At 41.3% G+C, this 25049-nt stretch overlaps 1 protein-coding gene across 1 annotated transcript in view; it reads right to left on the bottom strand.

Annotated features, from left to right (window-relative positions):
- Positions 1-24912, bottom strand: part of LOC140204232 (ubiquitin-like protein 3) — a 30912-nt gene extending 6000 nt beyond the window's left edge. Inside the window, exons 1-4 of the mRNA XM_072270770.1 lie at positions 24241-24912; positions 8917-9025; positions 2333-2419; positions 128-205 (exon numbers count right to left, since the gene is read on the bottom strand). Coding sequence (XP_072126871.1) covers positions 128-205; positions 2333-2419; positions 8917-9025; positions 24241-24264 — 298 coding nt within the window. The 5' untranslated portion in view covers positions 24265-24912. The remainder of the gene's footprint in view (positions 1-127; positions 206-2332; positions 2420-8916; positions 9026-24240) is intronic.
- Positions 24913-25049: the final 137 nt, after the last annotated feature.

Raw genomic sequence — 25049 nt, 5'->3', positions numbered from 1 at the left:
CCACAGTAAGAGTTATTGCTTCCAAGAGATGAAATTGCTAAATAACAAATAAGTTCTCAATAAACGAATAACTAAAAGTCCAGTCCAATAACTTCAATTGAAAGTACAGATGAAGTGACAACTTTACCTTGCGAATTAGGTTCTGGCAATGTTTCTCTGGCAACTAAATGCATGACTGTCATCCTTCCAGGAGGAAGCTTAAGGGCTGTGAAAGAGGGTTTTACAGAATACAATAACATTATAGGCATTTTATACCAAAAAGCTTTCAAGTGCATGCACAATCTTCTAGTGCAGGTTGAAAATGACTTGAAAGGAAGGAGAACAGCATGATAAAAGATTGGAAGCTATGACAATTGGCAAGAACATATTAGCAGGTTATAAAATCTGAGTTGCCCTTGATTTGGTAAGATCATAGTTGATTCATAAACTCAACTCCATTTTTTCTGCTTGATCTGCTTCCCCTTTAATGTCTAAAAATGTACCAATTTCAATTCTAAATATGATCAACAGTTCCAAGGTACAGATAACAATTATAGTAAACCTCAATTCAGTAGGCTTAGCCCTTGGGCGGCATTGGACTGGCACCACCCAAATTCTAAGCAGGTTGGATTAAGACCATTGAATATTATTCCAATTACTACTCCAGCACTTATGTTAAATATTATAGTATAATAAATTTTCCAGTGAACCCAGGTATTTGAAGGGAGTATGGGAACTTTCGGAGAGAGCACAGGAACCAGATGCCAAATCATCGGGATTTCTGAACAAGCAGATAGACAGTTTACAATATTCATAATTCTGCAGAAATCTCAGTTTAATCCCAAGTAGCCTAACTGTTCTCCAGACACCATACCCATTATTCTAGACTCTGCAGTCAGAGGAAACAGCTTCATGCGGACAGTTAGCAGTCAAGGTCTCAGCGCTCTGCTGCAATGAAACAAAACTCACTCTTAAGCTCCGGAGAGTGCAAGGCCCATTGTCCTTGATCTTTTCTTGCGGGACAATAACCTGAACCCATGAATAAATCTAATGAACTTCCAAGGCACAAATATCCTTCTTTGGGTATGGAGACTAAAGCCATACACAGTGCTCCCAGAAATCTGAGGGTTCAGATTTACAGTTACAAAATACACGTGGACTAAGATGTTAACTGTCCTGTGCTATCACCAGTGGGATCATCAGTTGATCTGCCACCTGTCCTCAGGAGTTTCGGCCCACTTATGATCAAGACTCCCTTGAGGTGGTGGGCCAGCAGTGCTAAAGCACCACCTCCCACTGGTGAGCTTAAAAACTTGGCATCTGCCTCTATCAGAGTTGTCGGTCACTTCCATCCAACAGGTAGCCTGCTCTTCAGGTGTCTATGCAACTACTGAAGGGTTTGCAAAAGATGTATACACTGTCTGACTATCTGCCCCTCTGGACATACTTGGTCCACACCCATGCTGATCCTTTCTCTGCTGCCTCAGCTACAGCCCTGCTGGTTGACTTGATCTCTCTTCTAGTGAAGCCAAGGTCACGCAACCACTTCTGGAGAGTGAATGCAATAAACCCATGGCAGCCTACTTCAAATGGATAGCATGAGACCTTCCACCCTCTGTCTCTGCACTCTGATCTTAATTCTGCATACTTGGTTAACTTGCACTCATGGGCTTCATCGATGTTGTCTTCCCAGGGGACTGTGAGTTCACCAATAACCACTCCTCTACTGGTGTCAGACCATACGATTATATCTGGACGCGATGTTGTGGAAGGTATTTGCTCCGGGAAACTGCCATATCTATCTTATACTTTGAAAAATTGAGTATTGCACATTGACATACTGTATTGCTGAGAGCAGAGAATTGAGACAAGGGCAACCTACCTAAATGGACAAAAGCAAAAAACCCCCAAAAATTTGTGGGTATGGGCAAGTCCACATATGCTAGATGCAAGTAGGGACTGGAAACAGAAATGGCTGTCAATGTGTACTAGCTCTCTTTGGGAACTAGTTGACTTGATCAGCATTTCTGATCTGGCTATTGTTCACGATTGCACTTAATAAAAATCACTCCATGTCATTCTGAATGATTTTTTAAATTCATTTTTTGATTATGAACGTCATGGCAAGACCAGGATACATTGTCCACCTAGTCATTCCTCCATGACACGTTTCTGTCCATAGCCACCCTTGCTAGATAAGAAACTTTCAAGATCCTGATAGTCTTGAGATAGTAACCCACTTCCACACTTTCATATTTTAAATTTTCATTTCAATTGCAGAAAATGCTGTACCAATATAGCCTAATCCACAGAGTCTTTTAAATTTCAAGAAGTGCTAGGTTTATAAACTTACCTCCCAACGTGACATTTCCATGCAAAAACCTTCCTTGGTAAATAAGCCGAAGAATATTGGGGCTACTGACTCGTTCATCATCCCAATCTGCAAAAACAAAAAGAGCAAATAAAATCAGACCACAAAACAAATATGAGTATCATATCCAATGTTTATTAGGAGAGCAGTGCCATTGCAAATTATAAACTGCATGCCACACAGCACTAGGAAATGCTGGATTGCACTTAGCAGGAGAGATTTCAAAATAATTGAACAGGGGCAGTCAGGACACTCTATGAGCCAAACATCGCTAGGAGATGTTGGATTGCGCATAATTAAGCATTTGGCAAGGACCAATAAAAAGAAGTTAGATTTAAGTGGTAGCCATTGAAGGAGTGGGCCAGTGTTAAGAGTGGGGAATTAAGGCTTTGGCTCAGTGAGGCTTCAACGAGGACAGGCATATTTTCTTGCGGATTTTTAAACTTAATTTTCTTTCTTTCTTATTGCACGGTTAAAGCAGTGGGGGTTCCAGGCAGAATAGTGAAATGCTCTTCTTACAGGCTGTGACAAGGCAGGAAGACCTTCAGTGTCCCTTATGACTACACCTGCAATAACTGCATCCAGCTGCAGCTTCTTACAACCCATGTTAGAATAGGAGCTGGAGCTGGATGAACTCTGGATCATTTGGAAGGCTGAGGGGTTAATCAACAGGTTACACACACACACACAAGAATCAGGACATGGGCAACTGTATGACCGTCATGAAAGAGAAAGGGGATAGGCCGCCAATGCAGAGTACCTCTGTGGTTGTTCCTCTCAATGACAGGCACTCTTTGGATGCTGCTTGAGGGGGAAGATGACCTAGCAGAGGAAAGTCACAACAGTCATGTCTGCGGCAGAGAGGTAAGGAAGGAGAATGGCATGTTGTAGTGATAGGTGACTCAATGGTTAGGGGAACAAATGGGAGCTTCTGTGAACAAGAATGCGATTCCCTGGTGGTACGTTGTGGCATTTTTAAGTGGGAAGGTGAGTGGTCAGAGGTCGTCATCCACGTCGGTACAAATGACATGGGTAAACTGGGTGATGAGATCCTGCAAAGTGAATTCAGGTTGTTAGATGCTAAATTAAAGGGCAGGTCCTCCTGGGTTGTGATCTCAGGATTGCTATCATATACCTATATACAGGTTAACACGTGGCTAAGGAGATAGTGCAGAAGGGAGGGAGGGCTTCAAATTTTTGGATTATTGGGCTCCATGGGGGGGGGGGTTTGGTAAACTAGAGCTGTAGGGGGAAGGGAACCAGAACACCAGAGTAGATAGTGGAATGGTTGTGGGACAGAAAATCGTCAAGCCTACATGAAAAGTCAGGAATCGAAAGGTTGTGCATGGTGGGATAAGAAGGGAATGACCACATTAATGGGATTATATTACAGACCACCTAATAGTCTGGGTTTTAGAGGAGCAAATTTGCAGAGATTGCAGACTGCTGCAAGAAACATAAGCTTGTGATAGTAGGTGATGGGCTGGATGGGATACAATTTGTCAAATGTGTTCAGGAAAGTTTTCTTAATCAAGAAATACATAGAGGTCACAAGTAGAGACAGTGTGATAGGGAATGAGACAGAACAGCTGACAGATGTTTGTGTAGGGGAACACTTTGTATCTAGTGATCATAATGCCATTGTTTCAAGAAAAGTGTGGAGAAGATAGGTCTGGTCCTCTGGTTGAGATTCTAAATTGGAGAACAACAATTTTGATGGTATCAGAAATGATCTGTCAAATGTGGGCTGGGGCAAGGTGTTTTCTGGAAAAGATATGATTAGTAAGTGGGAGGACTTCAAAGGTGAGAGTACAGAGTTTGTATATTCCTGTGAGAATAAAAGGCAGGACAACAGGTTTAAGGAATGAATGTTGGCTTCCGAGAAATATCGAGGCTCTGATTAAGAAGAAAAAGGAGGTGCATAGCAGGTATATGCAGGTAGGAACAAATGAGATTCTTGAGGAATACAAAAAATGCAAGAGAACAATTAAGAAGAAAATCAAGGTGGCTAAAAGAAGGCATGAGGTTAGCAGACAAGATAAAGGAGAATCTCAAGAGCTGTGTACAGATATATTAAGAACAAAAGGATAGCATGGGACAAACATTGGTCCTCTTGAATATCAGAGTGGTCATCTATGCATGGAGCCGAAAGAGATGCGGTAGAGCTTAAACAGATTTTTTGCATCTGTATTTACTTAGGAGATGTTGTAGGGTCTATAAAAGTGAGACAAGACAGCACTGAGGTCATGGACTGTATATAGATTACAGAAGACGAGGTGTTTGCAGTCTTGAGGCAAATTAGGTGGATAAATCCACAAGGCCTGACAAGGTGTTCCTTAGAGCCTGTGGGAGACTAGTGTAGAAACTGCAGGGGTCCTAGCAGAGATACTTAAAATATCCTTAGCAACAGGTGAGGTGCCAGAGGATTGGAGGATTACTAACGTTATTCCATTGTTTGAGAAAGTCTCTAAGAATAAGCCAGGTAATTACAGGCTGGTGAGCCTGACATCAGTAGTGGGAAAGTTATGGGAAGGTATTCTAAGGGAACAGATATAAAAGTATTTGGATAAACAGGGACTGATTAGGGATAGTCACATTGCTTTGTAAATGGTAGGTCATATCTAACCACTCATAGAATTTTTTCAAAAAAGTTATCAGGAAGGCAAGGCAGTGGATACTGTATACATGGACTTCAGCAAAGCTTTTGATAAGGTTCCACATGGGAGGTTGATCTAAAAGGTTTAGTCACTTGGCATTCAGGATGAGGTTGTAAATTGGGTTAAACATTGGCTTTGTACACAAGTCAGAAAGTGGCAATACATGGTTGTCCCTTTAACTGGAAATCTGTGACTAGTGGTGTGCTGCAGGAATTGGTGCTGCTGCCATTGTAGTTTGTCATCCAAATCAATGATCTGGATGACAATATGGTAAATTGGATGAGCAGATTTGTAGATGACATCAGAATTGGAGGTACAGATTACAGCAAGGAATGCGATCAAAGCTTGCAGCGGGATCTGAAACAACTGGAGAAAATGGGCTGAAAAGTGGCAGATGGAATTTAATGCAGACAAGTGTGCAATGTTGTTCTTTGTGCGGACAAACGAGGGTAGGACTTACACGATGAGGGGTAGGACACTGAGGAGTGCGGTAGAACAGAGGGATCCAGGAATACAGATCCTTAATTGCTTCAAAGTGGTGTCAGAGGTAGATGGGGCCATAAGGAATGTCTTTGGCACAATGGCTTTCATAAATCAAGGTACTGAGTACAGCAGCTGGGATGTTATGTTGAAGGTGTATATGATGTTGGTAAGTCGTAATTTGGAATTTTGTGTGCAGTTCTGGTCACCTACATACCTACAGGAAAAATATCAGTAAGATTGAAAGAGAGCAGAGAAAATTTACAAGGATATTGCCAGGACTTGAGTTATAGGAAAGGGTCGAATAGGTTAGAACTTCATTCCCTAGAGGCTAGGGGAAATTTGATAGAGATATACAAAATTAGGAGGGGCATAGGGAGGGTAAATGCAAGCTCAGTGAGCTTGGTTGAGACCTAAAGGTCATGGGTTAAGGATGAAAGGTGAAATGTTTCAGGGGAACATGAGGGGGAACTTCTTCACTCAGAGGGTGGTGAGAGTGTGGAATGAGTGGCCAGTGCAAGTGGTGGATAGGGTTCAATTTCAGTACTTAAGCGAGATTTAGCTAGGTACGTGGATAGGAGGGGTATGCAGGACTATGATCCGGGTGCACAATAGAAGTTCAGGATGGACTAGATGGGCCAAAGAGCCTGTTTCTGAGCTGTAGTACTCTATGACTCTATTAAATCGTAAATCAAATAACAATATAATGTTCATTAGTGTCACTTTTGTGTGTAACTAGTGGATGTGGGATCGATTTTAACATTTAAGAGAAACTTGAATAGGCACATGGATGGGAGGGTTATGGAGGTGTTAGGTCTGGGCGCAGGGTCAATGGGACTAAGCAAATTAATAGATCAGCGCAGATTAGATGGGCCAAAGGACCTGTTTCTGTACAGTCGTACTCTGTGACTCTAACCTGCAATATCCAAAAAGGAAACAAAAATTTAGGCAACTGCACAAAAGCACTTCCATTCTCTCTTTAATACTGCAGACCATTATTGACTGCTTCAAAATGGTGAATGTAGTTACACCATGTACAAACACATTGAAGGACAGGTTTTATGGAAAAAAAATGTAGAACAAATATTGATCTGCCAACTGCAACTGGTTTGGAGGAAGCTGGATGCCTTCGTTTAAGGCAAAAATAATAAAAGTATTTTAAAAGGTTGAATAATATGTATAAAATAATTCCTGGATGAACTCTTCTGACAAGGTTACAATTCTGAGCGATGGACACTGCAAGTTCGGTATCCCTTCCATTCCCTTCACTCACAGATCACTGCTATTAAGCAGCTCTTGTCAGAAAGGATAGATATCAATTTCATTATGTCCTCTGGGTAATCTCATAACCTCTGTTGAATTCACATAAAGAACAGTCACTACAGTAATGCTTTTAGTGTCATAGTATCATGATGTCACACATCATCATCAACTTCCCCTAAGAGAGAGAATACCTCTCTCCACAAATGTCATTCTTATTTTCCCACTGCACAATGGGAGTACCTCAATCAAAAGGATTTCAGCAGGTCAAGGTTAACACCTGACCATCAGTTTGTCAAGTGAAAAAAGTCACAGGCAATCAATACTGGCTTTGCCAGCCGGATAATTCTAAAACTACAAATTGGTGATTTGCCAATTTTGGTGAAGACTCTCAGACCCACTAACAGGCCAAAGTCTCTCAGTTCTTTCAATAAGAAAGCTGGTTGATCATTCACCAACAGTGTGTTAATCGTGTGAATATGCCCAGCTTAGATGTTAACAGTTTTCTATTGTACAAACAAAACCTTTAAACAGAGTTTTCAGTAGAAGCCATTTAATAAATGTTTCATCACCTAGTTTTATGATGGGAAGTTAGCACTTTCCTTCTATTCTTAACTTAAATATTTCTATAGATCTCTCCTTCGCTCTGCATCAATAGATAGAAAAGCTTCACCAGTCACTGATTTTAAACTCATGGATTATAAAACCAAGGCACTTCTCAACATGATCATGTTTTCCCCTTTGCTGCAAAGCAAAATATGGTGGCACATTTCTGATTTCTCGATTAACTTCACATTTCTCTACTAATACCTTCAGTTTTCCATATGACCATAAGACATAGGAGCATAATTAGGCCATTCAGCCCATTGAGTCTGCTCCACTGTTCCATCATGGCTGACTTATTCTCCCTTTCAACTTTATTCTCCTGCCTTCTCTCCATAAACTTTGATGCCCTAACTAACCAGGAACCTATCAACCTCCACTTTAAATATGCTTAATGACTTCTGTGGCCATGGTTTCCATCATTTCATTCCTCTCTAGCTAAAGAAACTCCTCCTCATCTTTGTTCTAAATGGACATCAGTCTATTTTGAGGCTGTGCCCTTTGGTCGTAGACTCTCCCACTACAGGAAATATCCTTTCCACTTCCACTCCAGGGCTTTCAATATTCAATAGGTTTCAGTGAGATCCCTTCTCATCGTTCTAAACTCCAGCGAGTACAAGCTAGACCTATCAAATGTTCCTCATACATTAACCCTTTCATTCCCACAATCATTCTCATGAACCTCCTCTGGACCCTCTCCAATGCCAGCATATCTTTTCCTTAAATAAGGACCTTAAACTGCTCACAATACTCCAAGTGCAGTTTAACCAGTACTTTATAAAGCCTCAGGATTACATCCATGCATTTATATTCTAGTCCTCTTGAAATGAACGCTAACATTGCATTTGTCTTCCTTACGACCGACTCAACCTACAAGTTAACCTTCAGGGAATCCTGCAGAAGGATTCTCAAGTTGAATTTTTTCCTTGCTTAGAAAATAGTCTATGCTTTTATTTGTTCTACCAAAGGGCACTTCCCTACACTATATTTCTGCCATTTCTTTGCCCAGTCTCCCAATCTGTCTAAATCCTTCTACAGATTCCCTGCTTCTTCAACACTACCTGCCACACCACCTACTTTTATATCGTCCACAAACTTGGCCACAAAGCCATCAATGCCATCATCCAAATCTTTGACATATAACGTGAAAAGAAGCGGTCCAACAGCAACTCCTGCAGAACACCACCTGAAGCCAACCAAAATGGGCTCCCTTTATTCCCACTCCTGCTCCTCAGCCAATCTTGTATCCATGCTAGTATCTTGCATGTAATACTGCTGGTTTTTAAAAGCTTTCCAATCCTCTAACTTCCCAGTAATTTTGTTATATTATATGCCCTCTCTTTTGCTTTTATGCTGTCTTTGACTTCCCTTGTCAGCTACAGTTGCATCATCCTCCCTTTAGAATACTTCGTCTTTGTGATGCATTCATCCTGCACCTTCCAAATTGCGCCCAGAAATTCCAGCCTTCTGCCGTCATCCCTAGTGTCCCCTTTCAACTAATCTTTTTTTTGTTCCAGTTAACTCCACGCCTGGTACATTTGTTACAACAGTATTTAGGATACTTACCCACAGGCCAGTTTTCATAGACATGTTTGGCAATATCTGAAGCAGAGTCATTTGGTGAAAACACAAATTCTTGCGTCTTCCCACTAACTAAAATAAGGCGCAGATTTACCTGTGGATCAGAGAAAGAAATAGAAATGAACTGTTCACTAAATAAAGCAAATTAAGATTGCTCAAAACCAATAATCCATATTGACCACAAGTGTAGAACTCTCAGTAAACATTGTTGCATATTAATGATTATTTTTGTTAATGCTTCAGGCCGATGCCCTTTTCAGAAAGGGGACAGAAGCCCGATTACTCTCAGGACTGGAAAGAAAGGGGGCAGAAGCCCGATTACTCTCCATTCCTGATGAAGGATCACAGCCTGAAATATCAACTATTTATTCCCTTCCATAGATGTTGTCTGGCGTGCTGAATTTCTCCAGCATTTTGCAAGTGTTGCTCAAAATTTCAAGCATCAGCAGAATCTCTTATGGACTCAGGTATTAAAGATTAATGGTGTTTTCAGAACCCTGCAAAGAGAGTTTAATGAGTAAAAGAATACTATAAGCACTGACAAGAAAGCTCTTGATCTTTGGAAAGATGAAGCAGTTTAGGAGTGAATTCTGAACTTGCCATCAAAAGACTTATGAAAGTGCACTTGAACCCAGTCCTTTCCTTTTCAGGGTTCTTTTGAAGACCCTGACCTGGAGTCACATGCTGACTTCAGTTCTTTGCGGAAATGGGACCCGCTCTCAGGGCCTCACGACCAGCCACTTTCCAATATGCCAAGCACGCGGCTTGGAAGACTAGTGCGCCTTCAGGGTGCTGTATTGTTGTGGCTCTGGAATCAGGCAGATTCGAGGTCGATGTGCCCCCTGATGTGTCATGGGAGTACACAGATCGAAAGCAGCGAGCTGGCTGCTGGCTGTGTGCCCGGAGATCCGAGTTTTTTGGACACGGAGCTCGGAAAAGGTGACACAACAGACTTTTAACAGCGTAAATCAGCAAGTTGTTTTGTTATGTCTCTCCTCTCACTGTAAAATGGGGACATCTCATTTCCCTTATTAGGAAGGGAGAGAGCCTGTGGTATGTTGAATTACCGGGTGAACAAGTAGTCTTTGGAGTAACTGCAAGTCTGCGTCATTATTGATGCTTTGCTGCACGCTTGAGTGCTCGGTGGAGGGTGCAGGTGCTTTTTTGCTGGTGGGGGAGGGGGAGTCGTCACTTTACTGCTACTTAGGCGTGGGAGGGGGAGTTGCGGGGGCTTTGGGGTTCTAACATTTAATTGTCATTCATTCTTTGGAGCACTCCTCTGTTCATGGATGTTTGCGAAGAAAAAGAGTTTCAGGATGTATATTGTAAACATCTCTCTGACATTCAATGTACCTGCTGAACACACTACATAAGGACACAGTGATCTGAAATGTATTCCAAATAACAATGAAAATTTTTCAACAATAATTAGATTTCATTATATGTCATATAGAAAGACAATGGATAATTTGAAGACGTTTATGGGCAGAGTGAGTTGTACTCTAGGGTAACAAAGTCTTCAAACCATCTGCTTCAGCCTATGAGTTGTTGTTCCTTTCCATACCTTGAGGCACACTGGGCAGCAACCTTGCTGCTCCTTTAGAATTTGTCTGTTTTTTTTTACAAGGCTGAGTTGCTCGCTCGATACTCAACCCACACAGATGGAAAGCGTGCAAGCAGCTGGCTGGACTCAAACCTGATACCACTCGCCATGAAGTCTGGTGCGGAAGCCACCACACCATCCGCCGGCATCGGCCTATGGGTAGCCATACTGAAATCTGTGGTATGGGAAGGATCATTTTAAAAGGTCTACTCAAGTAATACACTGCCACAGCTGATTCCAGATTGACCAAACCCAAATGTTAAGTTTCCTTACTTGATTAGGGGACATCTACAGATCATCATATCCTTGCATTCTAGCTTGAAGTGCCCTTTTCCAGCTGTGAGTGAAGCTCCTTGAGCACCCTGACAATTTGAAGTCACCTCTTGACTGTGGCACGAAGGCAAATTTGAAACTAGTGCTCAGAAACATGCCCCTCGTCTCCCTCCCCCGCTAAAAAAAAAATCAGGCAATATTTCCCATCAGCTTCTTTGTGAAGTGGCACACTCCCTCACACATGAAAAAAGTTTGTTGCCTCAGTCCTCCAGTATAGAGAATGCCACAGATTCATTTGATTGCAGCCATTTCTCCTTGTTTTAGTCCCAAATAGCCTCTTAGTTTCAGACCATATCAGTCAGGGAAAACGTTTCCTTTTTTTGCCAGAATTTAAAAAAGCAAATCTCTTTTTTTAAAAGAGGGTTTGATACTGTACGTTTCAACGAGGTTGCTTCTCATTTAAAACTCCAGAGAATAGAAACTAGTTTGGTCAAACTCTTATGACAGAGAGAACTGGCAGAAGATTGACTTTTAGAGATGATGGGCACCTCAGGAGGAAGTCAAGATAAATCACCCACTCTGCAACTTCTGGATGGTTATGATTACAAATATTTTATTCCCATCTCAAACCCTGATAGAAATATTCTTGATGCCTGCTCCTATGAGCTAGTTAAATCACCAGTACCAACACATGGCCGGTTGAACAGGAGATTGCTTGACTCTACCCACTGTACATCATCTTACATTTCTGCCTCTCCAGGCTGACAATTTGGTTTTAAGTACACATGGTGCCCCTCCTACCTCACTACTTTCTACAGACAATACACTTGAAGACATACTGACTGTTACCAAGCTGCTTTGTAGACAGACAATGAAGTCCCCACTTTGTGCCTTGGCCACCATCGGTGTTGCTTCCATGAAAGAGTACCAGTGTATCAACTGATGGATAGCAATCAGAAGCTTGCTTATGTTTGACCCAATACCACGAAACTTCAATGAGATTAAAATAAATGTTAAGGGCTTCCCCCTCTCCACATACTATAGTATCACCTTGGGTAAGTTTGACCTGCCTGTGAGGCAGGGGGGCAAGAGAGGATGTTGATCTTACTCTCAGAATCACACCAGACAGAATATAATCCCCCAATTTAGGCTCATCCCCTAGAACACTTTGTAAACTCAACCAATATTCCCAATTCTTTTTAATGCTAAATCTTCAAAGCATTCTTTCTTGTATCTGTGAAGGCATGAAGTGTTCGCTTAAAGTGTCATGCATTCAAGATTGAGTTCTTTGTTAAAGTAATCTCAAACCCCTTCTCCGTACCGCCACCAGCACTACAGTTTGACTCAGCTTCCTCGGGACGTATTGAGTGCAGATTGCTGTGAAGCTCTGTATTGATGGCAAGACATTGGTCAGCAAAATCATCCAACCTTAAAGGTTACACTCATGTGATTTTCTTTGGGAGCAACCCAGGAAAGAGCTGAAGAAACTCAGTGAGGCAGGCAGCATCCATCAAGAGAAATCAAGAGGTGCGTTTTACACTGGTTCATATTAACTAACAAGATACAGCCAAAATTTCAGGACCTCCATTGTGTAATTTCAAGTTCAGAGCATGTCAACATTTTGGTGTTGCAGTATTCTGAGATGCCACCAGAGGCCTTTAGCAAGCCAGGATTCTCCTAGTGAATAGAGTAAACATTTATCATGAAGACTGTAAGACATAGGAGCAGAATTAGGCTGCTCGGCCCATCATCTTCTCCCTATTTGATGATGGCTGATTTATACTTCCCTTTCAACTCCATTCCCCCATTCTCCTGACTTCTCCCTCTAACCCTTGATGCCCTTACTAATCCAGAACATACCAATTTCCACTTTAAATGCACCCAATAATTTGGTCTCCACAGTCACTTGCAGCAATGGACTCCACATATTCACCAACATTTGGCTGAAGAAATAAGCTGCGCCCTTTGTTCCTAGACTCTCCCACTAATAGAAACATCCCTCCATGTCTATTCTATCCAGATGAAGGAATTGATGGCTTTCTGAAGATAGTTGGAAGGGCAGATAATGTTGAGGAAGCAGAATGTCTGCAGAAGGACGTAGATTGAGAAAATGGGCAAAGAAGTGGCAGATAGAATATAGTGTAACGAAGTATATGGTCATGCATTTTGTAAGAGGAATAAAGGCATAGACTATTTTCTAAATGGGGAGAACATTGAAAAATTAGATGTCCAAGAACTTAGGAGACCTCATGCAGGATTCCTTAAGATTAACTTGCAAGGTTGAGTTCGTGGTAAGGAAGGCAACTGCAATATCAGCATTCATTTCAAGAGGACTAGCATATAAAAATAAGGATATAATGCTGAGGCTTTATAATGCATTGGCCAGACCAGACTTGGAGATTTGGGCTCTTATCTAGAAAAAATGTGCTGGCATTGGAGAGGGTCCAGAGGAGGTTCACAAAAATTACTCTGAGAATGAAAGGGTTAGCAAATGAGGAGCACTTTATGGCCCTGAGCTTCTACTCACTGAAACTGATTCAATAGATAGATAGAATGGATGTGGAGATGGGTTTTCCAATAGCAGGGGAGTCTAGGACCACAGGGTATAACTTCAGAATAGAAGGGCATCCATTTAGAACAGATGAGGAGAAATTTCTTTAGCCAGAGGGTTGTGAATCTGTGGAATTCATTGCTACAGACAGCTGTGGAGTCCAAGTCACTGGGTATATTTAAAGCAGAAGTTGATGGGTTTTGATTAGGGTGTCAAAGGTTACGGGGAGAAGGCAGGACAGTGTGGTTGAAAGGGATAATAAACTAATCGTGATGGAAAGATGGAGCGGTCTTGACAAGCTGAATGGTCTTAAAGCTGCTCACAATACTCCAAATGTGGTCTGCTCAGGTCTCCTATTAATCCAAGGAGAGAAAAAGGTTTAGTAATCAATTGTCACACTGTTAGTGGCTCTGCATTCTGAGACCTTAGCTTATGATTAGTACAGGATGCAAAGAATGTGGTAGCTTTCCAACATGATCTATAATGCATGATATGAAAAACACATTTGATTACACAGGGCAAAAAGAGAATTGGAAGAAACATCCTAGGCTCTTCAGGAAAAAAAGGGCAAAGGCTGGAATTCCCTACATAAATCTCTCTCCTCCTTTCAGGACACTACAGTCATGATTGGCTGAATGGCTGCCCTTGCACTGCACAATTCTAGTACAAAGATGGGATCCAAAAGGGAAGAATTTTCCAAATTTAAACAGGCACTCAATTTCTCCTGCTTTAGGGTTTAGAATTAACGTATTAAAAATTATGCAAAAGCAGATGACTAAAACAAAAAAGAAAGCTACATTGCCAAGCAACTAACTGGTGCCACTGACTACAGACAGCAAAATCAGCAAAACATCTGGGAACAATAGGTTCTAGCGAAGCTGGAGCCTATTTCACTGGTCCTTGCAGTACCATCTGTTACAGCCAGACAAGTAATTGTCTCAAACTGAAACACAATGACACATTCTGAAATATTTCAGCAGCAGTAAATGAGGAAATGCAGCTAGCATTTTAATTAGGGTATGTCCTACACACCCAATCAAATGCAAAAGACTATCCAGCCTTGACAAAGTATCCAAACCGAAGAGAGCTAGGACATTCGAAGTCCAATTGTGAATACTCACTAATCCAAGACACTTCCCTCATTTCTAAAGTTTCAATTAGCACTCATGGAAGGTAGATGCTATATACTAGTAGAGCACAATTTTTTTGATTCTGCAAGAGCCAGGAGTGACAGGTGAATAATCTTGCACCTTAGGGAGCAGTTGGTCAAGTACGCAGGAGACCACCCAGCAACCTGCTGAGTGTGAGGCTAAAAAAACTCATGAAGGTCTCCCTTCATTTTTAAAATTAAAAAAATTATTAAATATCTGAACCATCTTTTCCACCCAGAAAGTGACAGTATAAACTTCTTCTTACTTAGACCAAATCAGATAAAATAGGCAACACACATCAAAGTTGCTGGTGAACGCAGCAGGCCAGGCAGCATCTCTAGGAAGAGGTGCAGTCGACGTTTCAAGCCGAGACCCTTCGTCAGATAAAATAGGCATTAGGTTCTGTCCTGATCAACAATATCCAGCTCCATGGTCAGTTAACCTGCTGAGATTTCAAACTAAACTGGATAAATGATCTACCACAATAAGAACACAGTGCCAGAAAGAGCCCTTCAGTTCTCCTTTGGGCAAAACAAGGCCAAAATAAGTGGCTCAACTTGACTCGAAACAGTCATAACTGGACTTTTTTTAAAATTCTTCATAGAAATCGAGCACAGCACATTTCCTTAAACCACAAAGTACAGGCCATCCCTGAGTTACAAATCCCCAATTTATGGGCATCCCTACATACGAGTGAGCTTCCATAAAACTATAAATACAAAAGTCTGACATATGCACATACATTCATCCTTATGAATGAGGAGTCTCCTCCCTCTCTCTACTTTTGGAAATTTTCTCTCTTATGGAGGCACAGTTGGTGAATGGCGCGACCAGTAAGAACAGGCAGGAGTTGGGTAGAATGGGACAGATGGGTTGAAGTCTGTGTGTTTTAACACTAGGGGTATTGTGAGTACGGGCGATGAACTGAGAACATGGATCAGCATGTGGAACTATAATGTTATGTTATAACAGTGACTTAGTTGAGAGTGGATGCTTATTGTCCCAGCCTTTCGATCTTTCAAAAATAAATAGAGAAGGAGGTGGGATGGTGGGTAGGGGTGTGTGCAGTCGCGCTACTGATTACAAACAATGTCATAACTTCTCTCAGGAAGGGCATAATGGAAGGCTCATCACTGAGTCTACATGGGTAAAACCCAAAAATAAGAAAGGTGTAAGTAAACACGAGGAATCCTGCAGATGCTGGATATCCAAGCAACACACAAAGTTGCTGGTGAATGCAGCAGGCCAGGCAGCATCTATAGGAAGAGATGACGTTTCGGGCCGAGACCCTTCGTCAGGACTAACTGAAAGAAGAGCTAGTAGGAGGTGTAAGTAGCCTGTGGGATTATACTACAAACCCCCTAATCCAGCTGGACATTGAGGAAGAGATATGCATACAGATTAGGGAAAGGTGTAAAAACAATAGCATTGTTGTCGTGGATGACTTCAACATCCCTAAAGCACACCAGAGCATTTTGTGTGTGTGGCTCAACATTTCCAAGATCTTCAGGATCACGAGTGAAAATGAGGAATGTTGCACTTTGGAAGATCAAATGTAAAGGGTCAGTGGGGTTCACTGGCACACATACTGTCAGGATGCAAAACAGCTTTAACACAAGGATGGTATAGATGGCGCTTTGACAAGGCCCTGCTGTCCCTTGCTGACACACTAAATCAGGAGAGGTGTTAAAAGAGACCAGCTGGCAGAGAGGCAAACAGGGCTGTCATTTTCATCATGCCAGTCATATCAAAGAGGCCTAAATCCAATCTGCTGCAAACTGCCAAATCAAGGGAGATGACGGTCAATGTGGGACAGAAGCTGCAAACCACACTTCGACTAGACATCATACTATGGTCCTTCAAAGACAAGAAAATCATCCTGGTGGAGCTCACAGTACCACGAGAGGAAGGATGCAAGGAGGCTCACGAGAGGAAGGCCCTGAAGTACCAGTCCTCAGTCCAGGAGTGTAGGGACAAAGGATGGCAGACGTGGCTATTCCCCATGGAGATCGGCTGTAGGAGGTTCCCCGCAAGGTCGGCATGGAGGCTGCTGTCTGTGCTAGGCCTTGATGAAAAGAGTAAGAACCAAGCAGCTCACAGGATAGGGGAGAAAGTAGAAAGAGCCTCTTGCTGGATATGGAGCAGGTGAGAGTTGAGCTGGAAATCAGGAACAGGTGGGCAGTGGCTTGGCCACCACTGCTGACCTGTCAGCTGGAGAGTGTAGCAGTTAAGAGTCGAAACACTCTATGACAGTTGGGCACCACCTGATGATATCTGCTCCTGGTCACAGGCTACGGTTACCTCACTGGGTAACTGTAGAGAGCACCTGCTGTATGATGCAAGTGTTGATGTACAGAGGGACCTTGGAATCCAAATCCTCAGCTTCCTGAAAGTTCCTACACAGGCTGATAGGGTGGTAAAGGCAGGCTTGTCTTTATTAGTTCAGGAACTATAAGAATTGGGAAGTTATGTTGCAGCTGTATAAAGTATAGTTTGGTCATATCTGGAGTATTGCATTCAACTTTGGTTGCCTCATTATAGGGGGAGGTTGACTTAAACACGGAGCCATGGCCAAAACCATGAGATTAACTTTTCTTTTAATAGTCTTGCAACCCTAAGCATATTAACAAAAAGCTATTTACAATTACACCAAAGCCTTTTAAAGTAATCAACAGCTCAGGAAAACTGGCAAGAAACACATACCAAGTCCATAAAATTGACTCAGAATTACTTAACAGAATGTTACAGTTAACCACTGTATATATTGCCTAAGAATCCAACTTCCTGAAACATCAGAAAAACACTTTTGCAGCTTATTAGCTCTGTAACTCTGTCGTTAATAAGATAACAATAAAGTAATGCACTTCTTCACTGAAGTAATGAACCCCAATACTGCAAATATACATATCACTCCTGTGTGCATGGAGCTAATTTCCTAGTTTTAGCCATGGCTGTCTGTTTAAACAACTCCTGCCCTTCAACATCTTGAGCACTGTTCATAAGCCAATTTCTCTGCAAATCAGAAATGTCCATTTTTCTATAGTAATCAACCTGAATCACTCTATATACATTTGCTTTAAATTCTTTCATGTCATTGAATAATCCTAACATTAATTAAACTAGTAGAAAATATACTCAGTAGCCACTTTATTAGGTACATAGAAACATAGAAAATAGGTGCAGGAGTAGGCCATTCGGCCCTTCGAGCCTGCACCGCCATTCAGTATGATCATGGCTGATCGCCCAACTCAGAACCCTGTTCCTGCCTTCTCTCCATACCTCCGACCCCCGTAGCCACAAGGGCCATATCTAACTCCCTCTTAAATATAGCCAATGAACTGGCCTCAACTGTTTCCTGTGGCAGAGAATTCCACAGATTCACCACTCTCTGCGTGAAGAAGTTTTTCCTCATCTCGGTCCTAAAAGGCTTCCCCTTTATCCTCAAACTGTAACCCCTCGTTCTGGACTTCGTCAACGTCGGGAACAATCTTCCTACATCTAGCCTGTCCAATCCTTTTAGAATTTTATATGTTTCAATAAGATCCCCCCTCAATCTTCTAATTTCCAGAGAGTAAAAGCCTAGTCGATCCAGTCTTTCATCATATGAAAGTCTTGCCATCCCAGGAATCAATCTGGTGAACCTTCTTTGTACTCCCTCTATGGCATCTGCTCATTAATGCAAATATCTATTCAGCCAATTATGTGGTCGTAACTCAATGCATAAAAGCATGTAGACGTGGTCAAGGGGTTTTAGTTGTTCAGACCACACATCAGAATAGGGAAGAAATGTGACCTAAGTGACTTTCAGTGTAGATTGTGGCAGAAGAGAAGAGAATGGTCAGACTGGTTCAAGCTGTCAGGAAGAGAGAGTAACTCAAATAACCGTGTGCGGAAGAGCATCTCTGATCACACAACACATCAAACCTTGAAGTGGGTGGGCTACAGTAGAAGACCACAATGGTTTGAAAGGTGTATCTAATAAAGTGGCCACTGAGTGTATATTGTGCCTAGTCAAAATGAACAACACAAGGCATTACTAGCTTGAAAAATTATATGGGAGAATTTGCAGTCAGATTTCATAAATCGGGTCATTTATAATTCAGGGAACCCCTATACTTTCACTGCTATTATAAAGCCTAATTGCCATTTTCTCCTATATGAATATGAATACAATGTTGATTTATTGCTTAATATTCACAATTGAAAATGAAAAAAACCTCATGGCATATCCTTCCAGAAAAAAAGGCCAAAGTTAGCATTGAGATGCAAACTATCAAAAGCGACCTGTTAGACAATGGAAGCAGTAAACATTCTACGTAGCAATCTACTGCAATCAGACTGCTTTGCCCCGGAATAACTTGCATAGAGAAAGATCCTAACATTCCAGCACTGTATGTCAAATCCTTTCCAAATGATTCCAAAGTTTTCCCCCTCAACAAGCTTATCTTAAAAATGAGTATGGGGTTTGCCTTGAGATGACCATTTAACCTATCAATTTTATGTTCCCTCAGAACAATTCCAATCCCTCATTAGTTTCCCTAGAAACCATGGCCATTAATAAATAACATCAAATTTTGCGACCAACTACCTTCAAAGGAGCAATTTACAGTTAGCAAAAGAACCAGCACATCTTCAGGGTCACAGGATGAACATGCGAATTCAACATAGGAAGCTTCAGAGGGCAGAACCAGATTACAGGAGCTGAAAGACAGTGACAATACGTACTTGCAGCACCATGCCACCCGCTGTCATTTCCAGGGAAGAAAAATACTTTACCATCAGTCAATTTGACATCACTGTACTATTCCCAAATTTAATTTTAAATATGCAACAGAAATTTAATGATATGCAGGAAAAGGTTCTCCCCGGAAAAAAAAATGACTTCTTGAAATGCTCAATCTATACGAGAGTTTTCTTGATTCCAGAAATTAGGTTATGGCACTTTTAGCCACCATCTTCTAACGATTACTCAGCAGCCTAAGATGCAGTTATATGTAGAATGGGGTCTAACCAGATTACCAGGTTTAACCATTTCACCTGACATCTTGCTTCAACAATTAAATAAACTATGCATTACTGCATAGCATATTAAGCATTGTTGGTCCTTTGGCAAACAACAATATGGAGCACATATCTTTCCTGCATGTCAAGTAGTTTACATATCATGCATTAAATCAGAAAGTGGTTCAATGTTTTCAATAGCTTATTGTTTTACAACCAATCATACTTCAACAGTGGATTAAGTATCATTTTGTTAAACTCATGGCTGAAATGACACCTTAAATGAGGTTTTATCACTCAAGACTTCCTATACCTATTAGTTTCCAGCGCTGGTATGGGATTGTATTTAATAATGAGTACAATTCTAACTAAACATCATTCAATGTAATAAAAAAAATCACATAACAATCAGGTAGATAAAATTCTAGACTGAGTAATGAAATATAACTGGTTTCGTCCAGGTGCATTAAAATATTCACTTTTCTGCTGTTTTGCCTTCTGGGCTTTAGAAAAAGTAGTTTTGTTTACAATTACACTTAAGTGGCTCCTTGATCTTGTACTTCATCAAACTAAACGAGAATACTTTTGAAATGGGAACTAAACAAGGTAAGGAATGTTACTGTTCTCAAAGTGCAGAAGCAAAAATTGTAAAATAATTTATTTTACTATTTCTGCTGTTAATTTTAATCTTGTCAGGGTCTGCAATTCCTTCCTGCTAATTAGTTCTTATAAGTGTAAAAAAACATTGTACAGTAAATTGTGTAAGCATTTCAAATTCCTAGGTGAAATGCTGTTCCTCGCAGTGTGCTTTAAAGTACAGTGAATACAGAATACTTGGGAACTTCAACCCTCTTAATAATTCCAAAGATTACTACTCCTAAAAACTTCAAAAATCACTGAACACTAGTTTTGGTTTTAAGCAGGAACTAATTCAGGAGTAAAGTTTTTTAAAAAATGTTGCCAGATTTTGCATAGTTAACTCAAAAGTTGAAATCAAGCAAAACTGAACACCTTTTCAATGCAACATACACAAAACGCTGGAGGAACTCAGTAGGTCAGGCAGGTATGAGCCATAAATTGTATTTTCTCTTTGCTTTATGCAACACTAATATGTGGTGTCAATGCTGACGTGGTAGACCTATGGTGCAATTGGTCAGCTTGGAGTTTATAATCTTACAAGATTATATGCCACCTTTCATCTGTGACTAATTGACAAATGTATGCAATTACATCAAGTGGAATCAGCAAACCTTAGAATGCTTTGGCCACACAATTAGTCATTCTGGAAAGGTGCTGCCACGATGCACAAAATGTAAAGGATCAAACTTTAAAAAGGTTAGATTATAATTCAATGTTTCACAAAGCCAAACAAATATTTTTGTTGCAGCCCCTCTGCATGCTCCACACAACTAGCACTAATTTAGGCCCTTCATCTTCTTGTCCTTAAGTAGTCTTTGAGGAATCAAAGGAGATTTACTTCCACTCCAGTTTTGTAAATCCTGAAGTCGGTAATGACTTCATTATTATTGCGGAACTGACTGGACAGGCAACTGGGTATCTTGTGAGGTGCTCTCTCCTTCCATGACTCACAAAGGCCTTCTGAGTGTTCCTGATGATCAAGGTGCTCAATAGCCCATCTTAAAAGCTACTTCTTCACTTGAGAAGTCATGAGCCAGGAGTTAGTGCAGATGATGCAATAAGCTTTGAAAACATCCTGACATTTTCCTCTTTAACGACCTGCACATCTTTTATGACAGAGCTCAGAAAAGAAGTATGTTTCAATATTCTTGCGTTGGACAGCTGAGCAACACAGTTAGCCCAATGTAGCTGGCAGAAAATCTTGGACTTTAATGCTGGGGATGTTGGCCTGAGAAAGGATGCTGGCGTTGATTTGCTCATCCTTCCACAGAGCTAGGAACATTTTGGAGAGCTTTGATCAAATATTTCTTGAGATGTTTGCTGTGAATAATCCAGACCTCAGAAACATAGGGCAGAGATCATAAGTTTTGAGCCAGTTAGACAGATGTTGATGAAAAAAAATTGGACCTAATCTTTTTCCATCACCATGATGCATCTTTTCCCCAAGGGAAAAAAATATCACATATAGAGATAACTTTCAGAACAAGTGGGAAACTGTAACCCACAGTAACTACATAATCGAACCAGGAGTCACCCAAACCCCTGCAGAATAGTTACTGCTTGCACTGAAAGCTTTAGTCTCTTCCATCCAGACAATGGGTCTGTACTCAAGGTGTGGATGTGGATTCCCGTTTCCCTAGAATGGACAGTGTTTACAGAAAGAGAATGATGAAAATCAAATCATAGGAAAGATTGACATGGCACATGTCAGGGAGGAGACTGGAATGGCAACTGCTATCTCCTGCAAATGCAGGCCAGTGCTTTCAGCTGGCTAGAAAGGACTTAAAGGCTTTTGTGCACATCGCAACATTTAGCTTCACGTGTTTAATCTCTGTGGCAACTACAGTCAACGCACGTGGAGTGTTGTGGTTGTGCCGACACAGGGACAGGAGATGTTGAACAAGGCCAAAGTTTGGGTTAGTGGGGAAAAAGGGTTCTCCTTTGCCATTCATGCTGAACTTCTTTGCCCCTAATGAATGGATCTAGATATTCTCAGTACTATCACAAAAGGTCTTTCTCAAATGTCCAAATGTGATCATCTGTTCATTCTAGTGTTCATCCAGACACTTCTTAACTGCTGTAGTGAACCACTCTCAGGCAATTCATTCCACATATTTACCACTCTCTGGGTGAAGGTCGGCCTCCTTATATTCTCTCTGAATGTATTCCCTGTTCCCTCAAACTCATGTCCTCTTGTTTTATTTACTTCTGATAAGTTTCCTGTAGTCTATCTTATTTACATTCTTTACAACTGTATATCTCTCAATCTCATTCCCTCTAATTTATTCCACTCCAGGAAGAAAAGACCTAGCTTCTCCTCATAACTGAACTGCTCCATCCTAGGCAACATCCCAAGGTGAATATCCCATGTACCCTTCTCCAGCACCATCACATCTTTCCTATACCTTCACCCAAAATGAGGTTTGACCAACATGATGCATTCTGTCCCAGAATACAAAATAATAGTGCAGCAAGTATGCCTAAGGCATCACGAATCTTGCCATGAATAAACTGAACTAGACCAAAGTATTCTCAACTGGAAACCTGCTGGAAAATTCTGTCCCTCTCCAGATTAAACCCACATCCTGTGGAAGAGCTTAAAGGGCTCCAAAGATATGCTCTTCAACCCATATAAAACCACACGTTTGACTTCCACTGGCTCATAGCTTTCTGCTCTAATTCCATGCACAGCCTCCCCATGGGTCAAAAATGCTTTGAATTCAATCAAGTTCTATGACAGAACTTATGGACACTAGGCTGATGTCATATGATTAAATGTCCTTCCGTTAATAGACGTCAGATTTTAACAATGAAACATTGTACCCAATACATAGCAGAAATCCCCAGCGTGTCTATTTGCATGAATAGAACACCTGCTTGAAGAGCCCAAACCAGTTACATTCTTCTCGTTGAAATGTTTTCCATATCTACCAACAAGTAGATAGGAACATTGCTGTTCCTTGCCAATTTATTCCCTCAACAGCAAACTCTTCTTAGGGAAGAGAAAACTTTGTAATATGGCATCTGCTAATTTCCAAAGGGTTATCAAGATGATTATCATTGCCTCATCCCAATTAAACAGCTAACATTTTCTCATTTACTTCCTTTCTGCTTTGCATATTTATCAAGACACAGCCTCCTATCCACCCTGCTTCCTAAAGCAACCACCGCTCCCAAAGGCAAAAGATGCTCTATCACTTGAATGTTGATGCAGAAAATTTGTTCTCAGAATAAACCCTTTGCCATCATTCCTATATTGACACCCTTTGACCAACAGTTTGCACTCTCTACTTGGGAATTTCTTCCCTCTTTCAATCCCAGCACAAACTTCTGCAACACAATAAACAGAAACAAACACATCTTTTCACTATCTTCACATTTATTCTACCATTTCTACATTAACCATTCCCCAACCTCTACTTTCTGCTTCCAGTATACTTATGTGACATTGAATCTGGTTTCTCTGTATTTTAAGGTGCAGCAGACTACCATTCTGCTTATTAAATCTGCACCAGCTCTCAAAGCAATCCATCAGTCTCAATCCACATTTATTCCCCTCTCCTAATCTCACTCCCCAACTAATTTTCACATATGCTTATTAGCTCCACCGATTTTTTTAAAAAATGGGCAATTTACAAGAGCCAATAGGCCTAATAAACTGCATATCTTTAAGAATCAAAAGGAAATTCAGTACCCAAAGGAAACCAACAAATTTACTGGGAGAACACGCAAACTCCACATAGACTGTAACCAAGGTCAGGATCAAATCCAGGTCACTGTAGCAATAAAACTGCAACGCTAACTCAGTGTAATTTCCGAATTTCAGTTAAACATCGGATCTACCAATGGATTCTTTCTGTCTTCTGTTATAAACAATCTTATTCTTCGCTTCATTCTCACTTGCTAAACCAAAGCAAACACAACCCTCGACAGTCTACATCTTCTTTCACTGCAATCGAATAATTCCAAAGTAAAATAAATTCAATTAACCACCAGCAACGCACCCCGCCCAAGAAACAGGGGCTGTCAGATCGGTGAAAATAAAACTGCCAACTTAGCCAACCATATAATAATCATAATCAGAAACGTACCTTATCAATAGGTGCAGATGACATCTTGCAGCAGCTGTGTTCTTTTAAAATGCTGCAATTAATATAGACTGGAGACGGAGGAAAGAGGATTGACTGCGGTGTTGGAGACCGGGTGGGGGCGTGGGGGGTAGGATGGGAGACGAGTCTCGGGCCCGAATTCGATCTGCGAAAGCCCTTGATTTTGAATAAAGGAACCTACTCAGCAGTCTGCAAGGCTCTGACTGTAGACGCACACACTGAAGATAGGCTTATGGGCAGATGTTATGCACTGACGTTGGAAACGCAGCCAACGCTAGATCTTAATCGGTCGTGCTTTTTTTTGCGCTGTAAAAGCGCTTGCAGTGGTTATGTAATATATCTTAACAGAAATGATACAGCAACTCCTTGTTCTAGCCTTCCCGAGCCAGCCCGGTCACTGCCCCCCCGCCCCGAGCACCGCCTGGGTGATTCCTTCCCTCTCAGCAGGCCCTAGTCATCCTGACACCAAACCCTGTCAATAACTGTCTCCTCTCCCACAGAACACTAAGTATAACCAACGGCTGTTGAACTTCATAGGGAATAAACTACATATTCACCCTCCTGATCGCTTCCATTTCACCCACTGCCTTCCCGTTCTGTTTATAGCCGGAGTCGGCTTCCTAGCGACCTAGCAGTCGCCGACTCCGGAAATTTTTGTTCTTTTCCGGTCAAGTACACATGATTACTGGGAAATGTAGTTGTGTTATTAGAGGAACTGCGTGATAACGTTGCTATCTTAGTTAAGATAACATCCGAATCTCGGGGGAATACAGTTACGTGACTTTCTACAG

Source organism: Mobula birostris, chromosome 10 (genome assembly GCF_030028105.1).
Source record: "Mobula birostris isolate sMobBir1 chromosome 10, sMobBir1.hap1, whole genome shotgun sequence".
NCBI lineage: Eukaryota > Metazoa > Chordata > Chondrichthyes > Myliobatiformes > Myliobatidae > Mobula > Mobula birostris.
The sequence above is the reverse complement of the archived record's forward strand: the minus strand, read 5'-3'. Positions and strand labels throughout refer to the sequence as shown.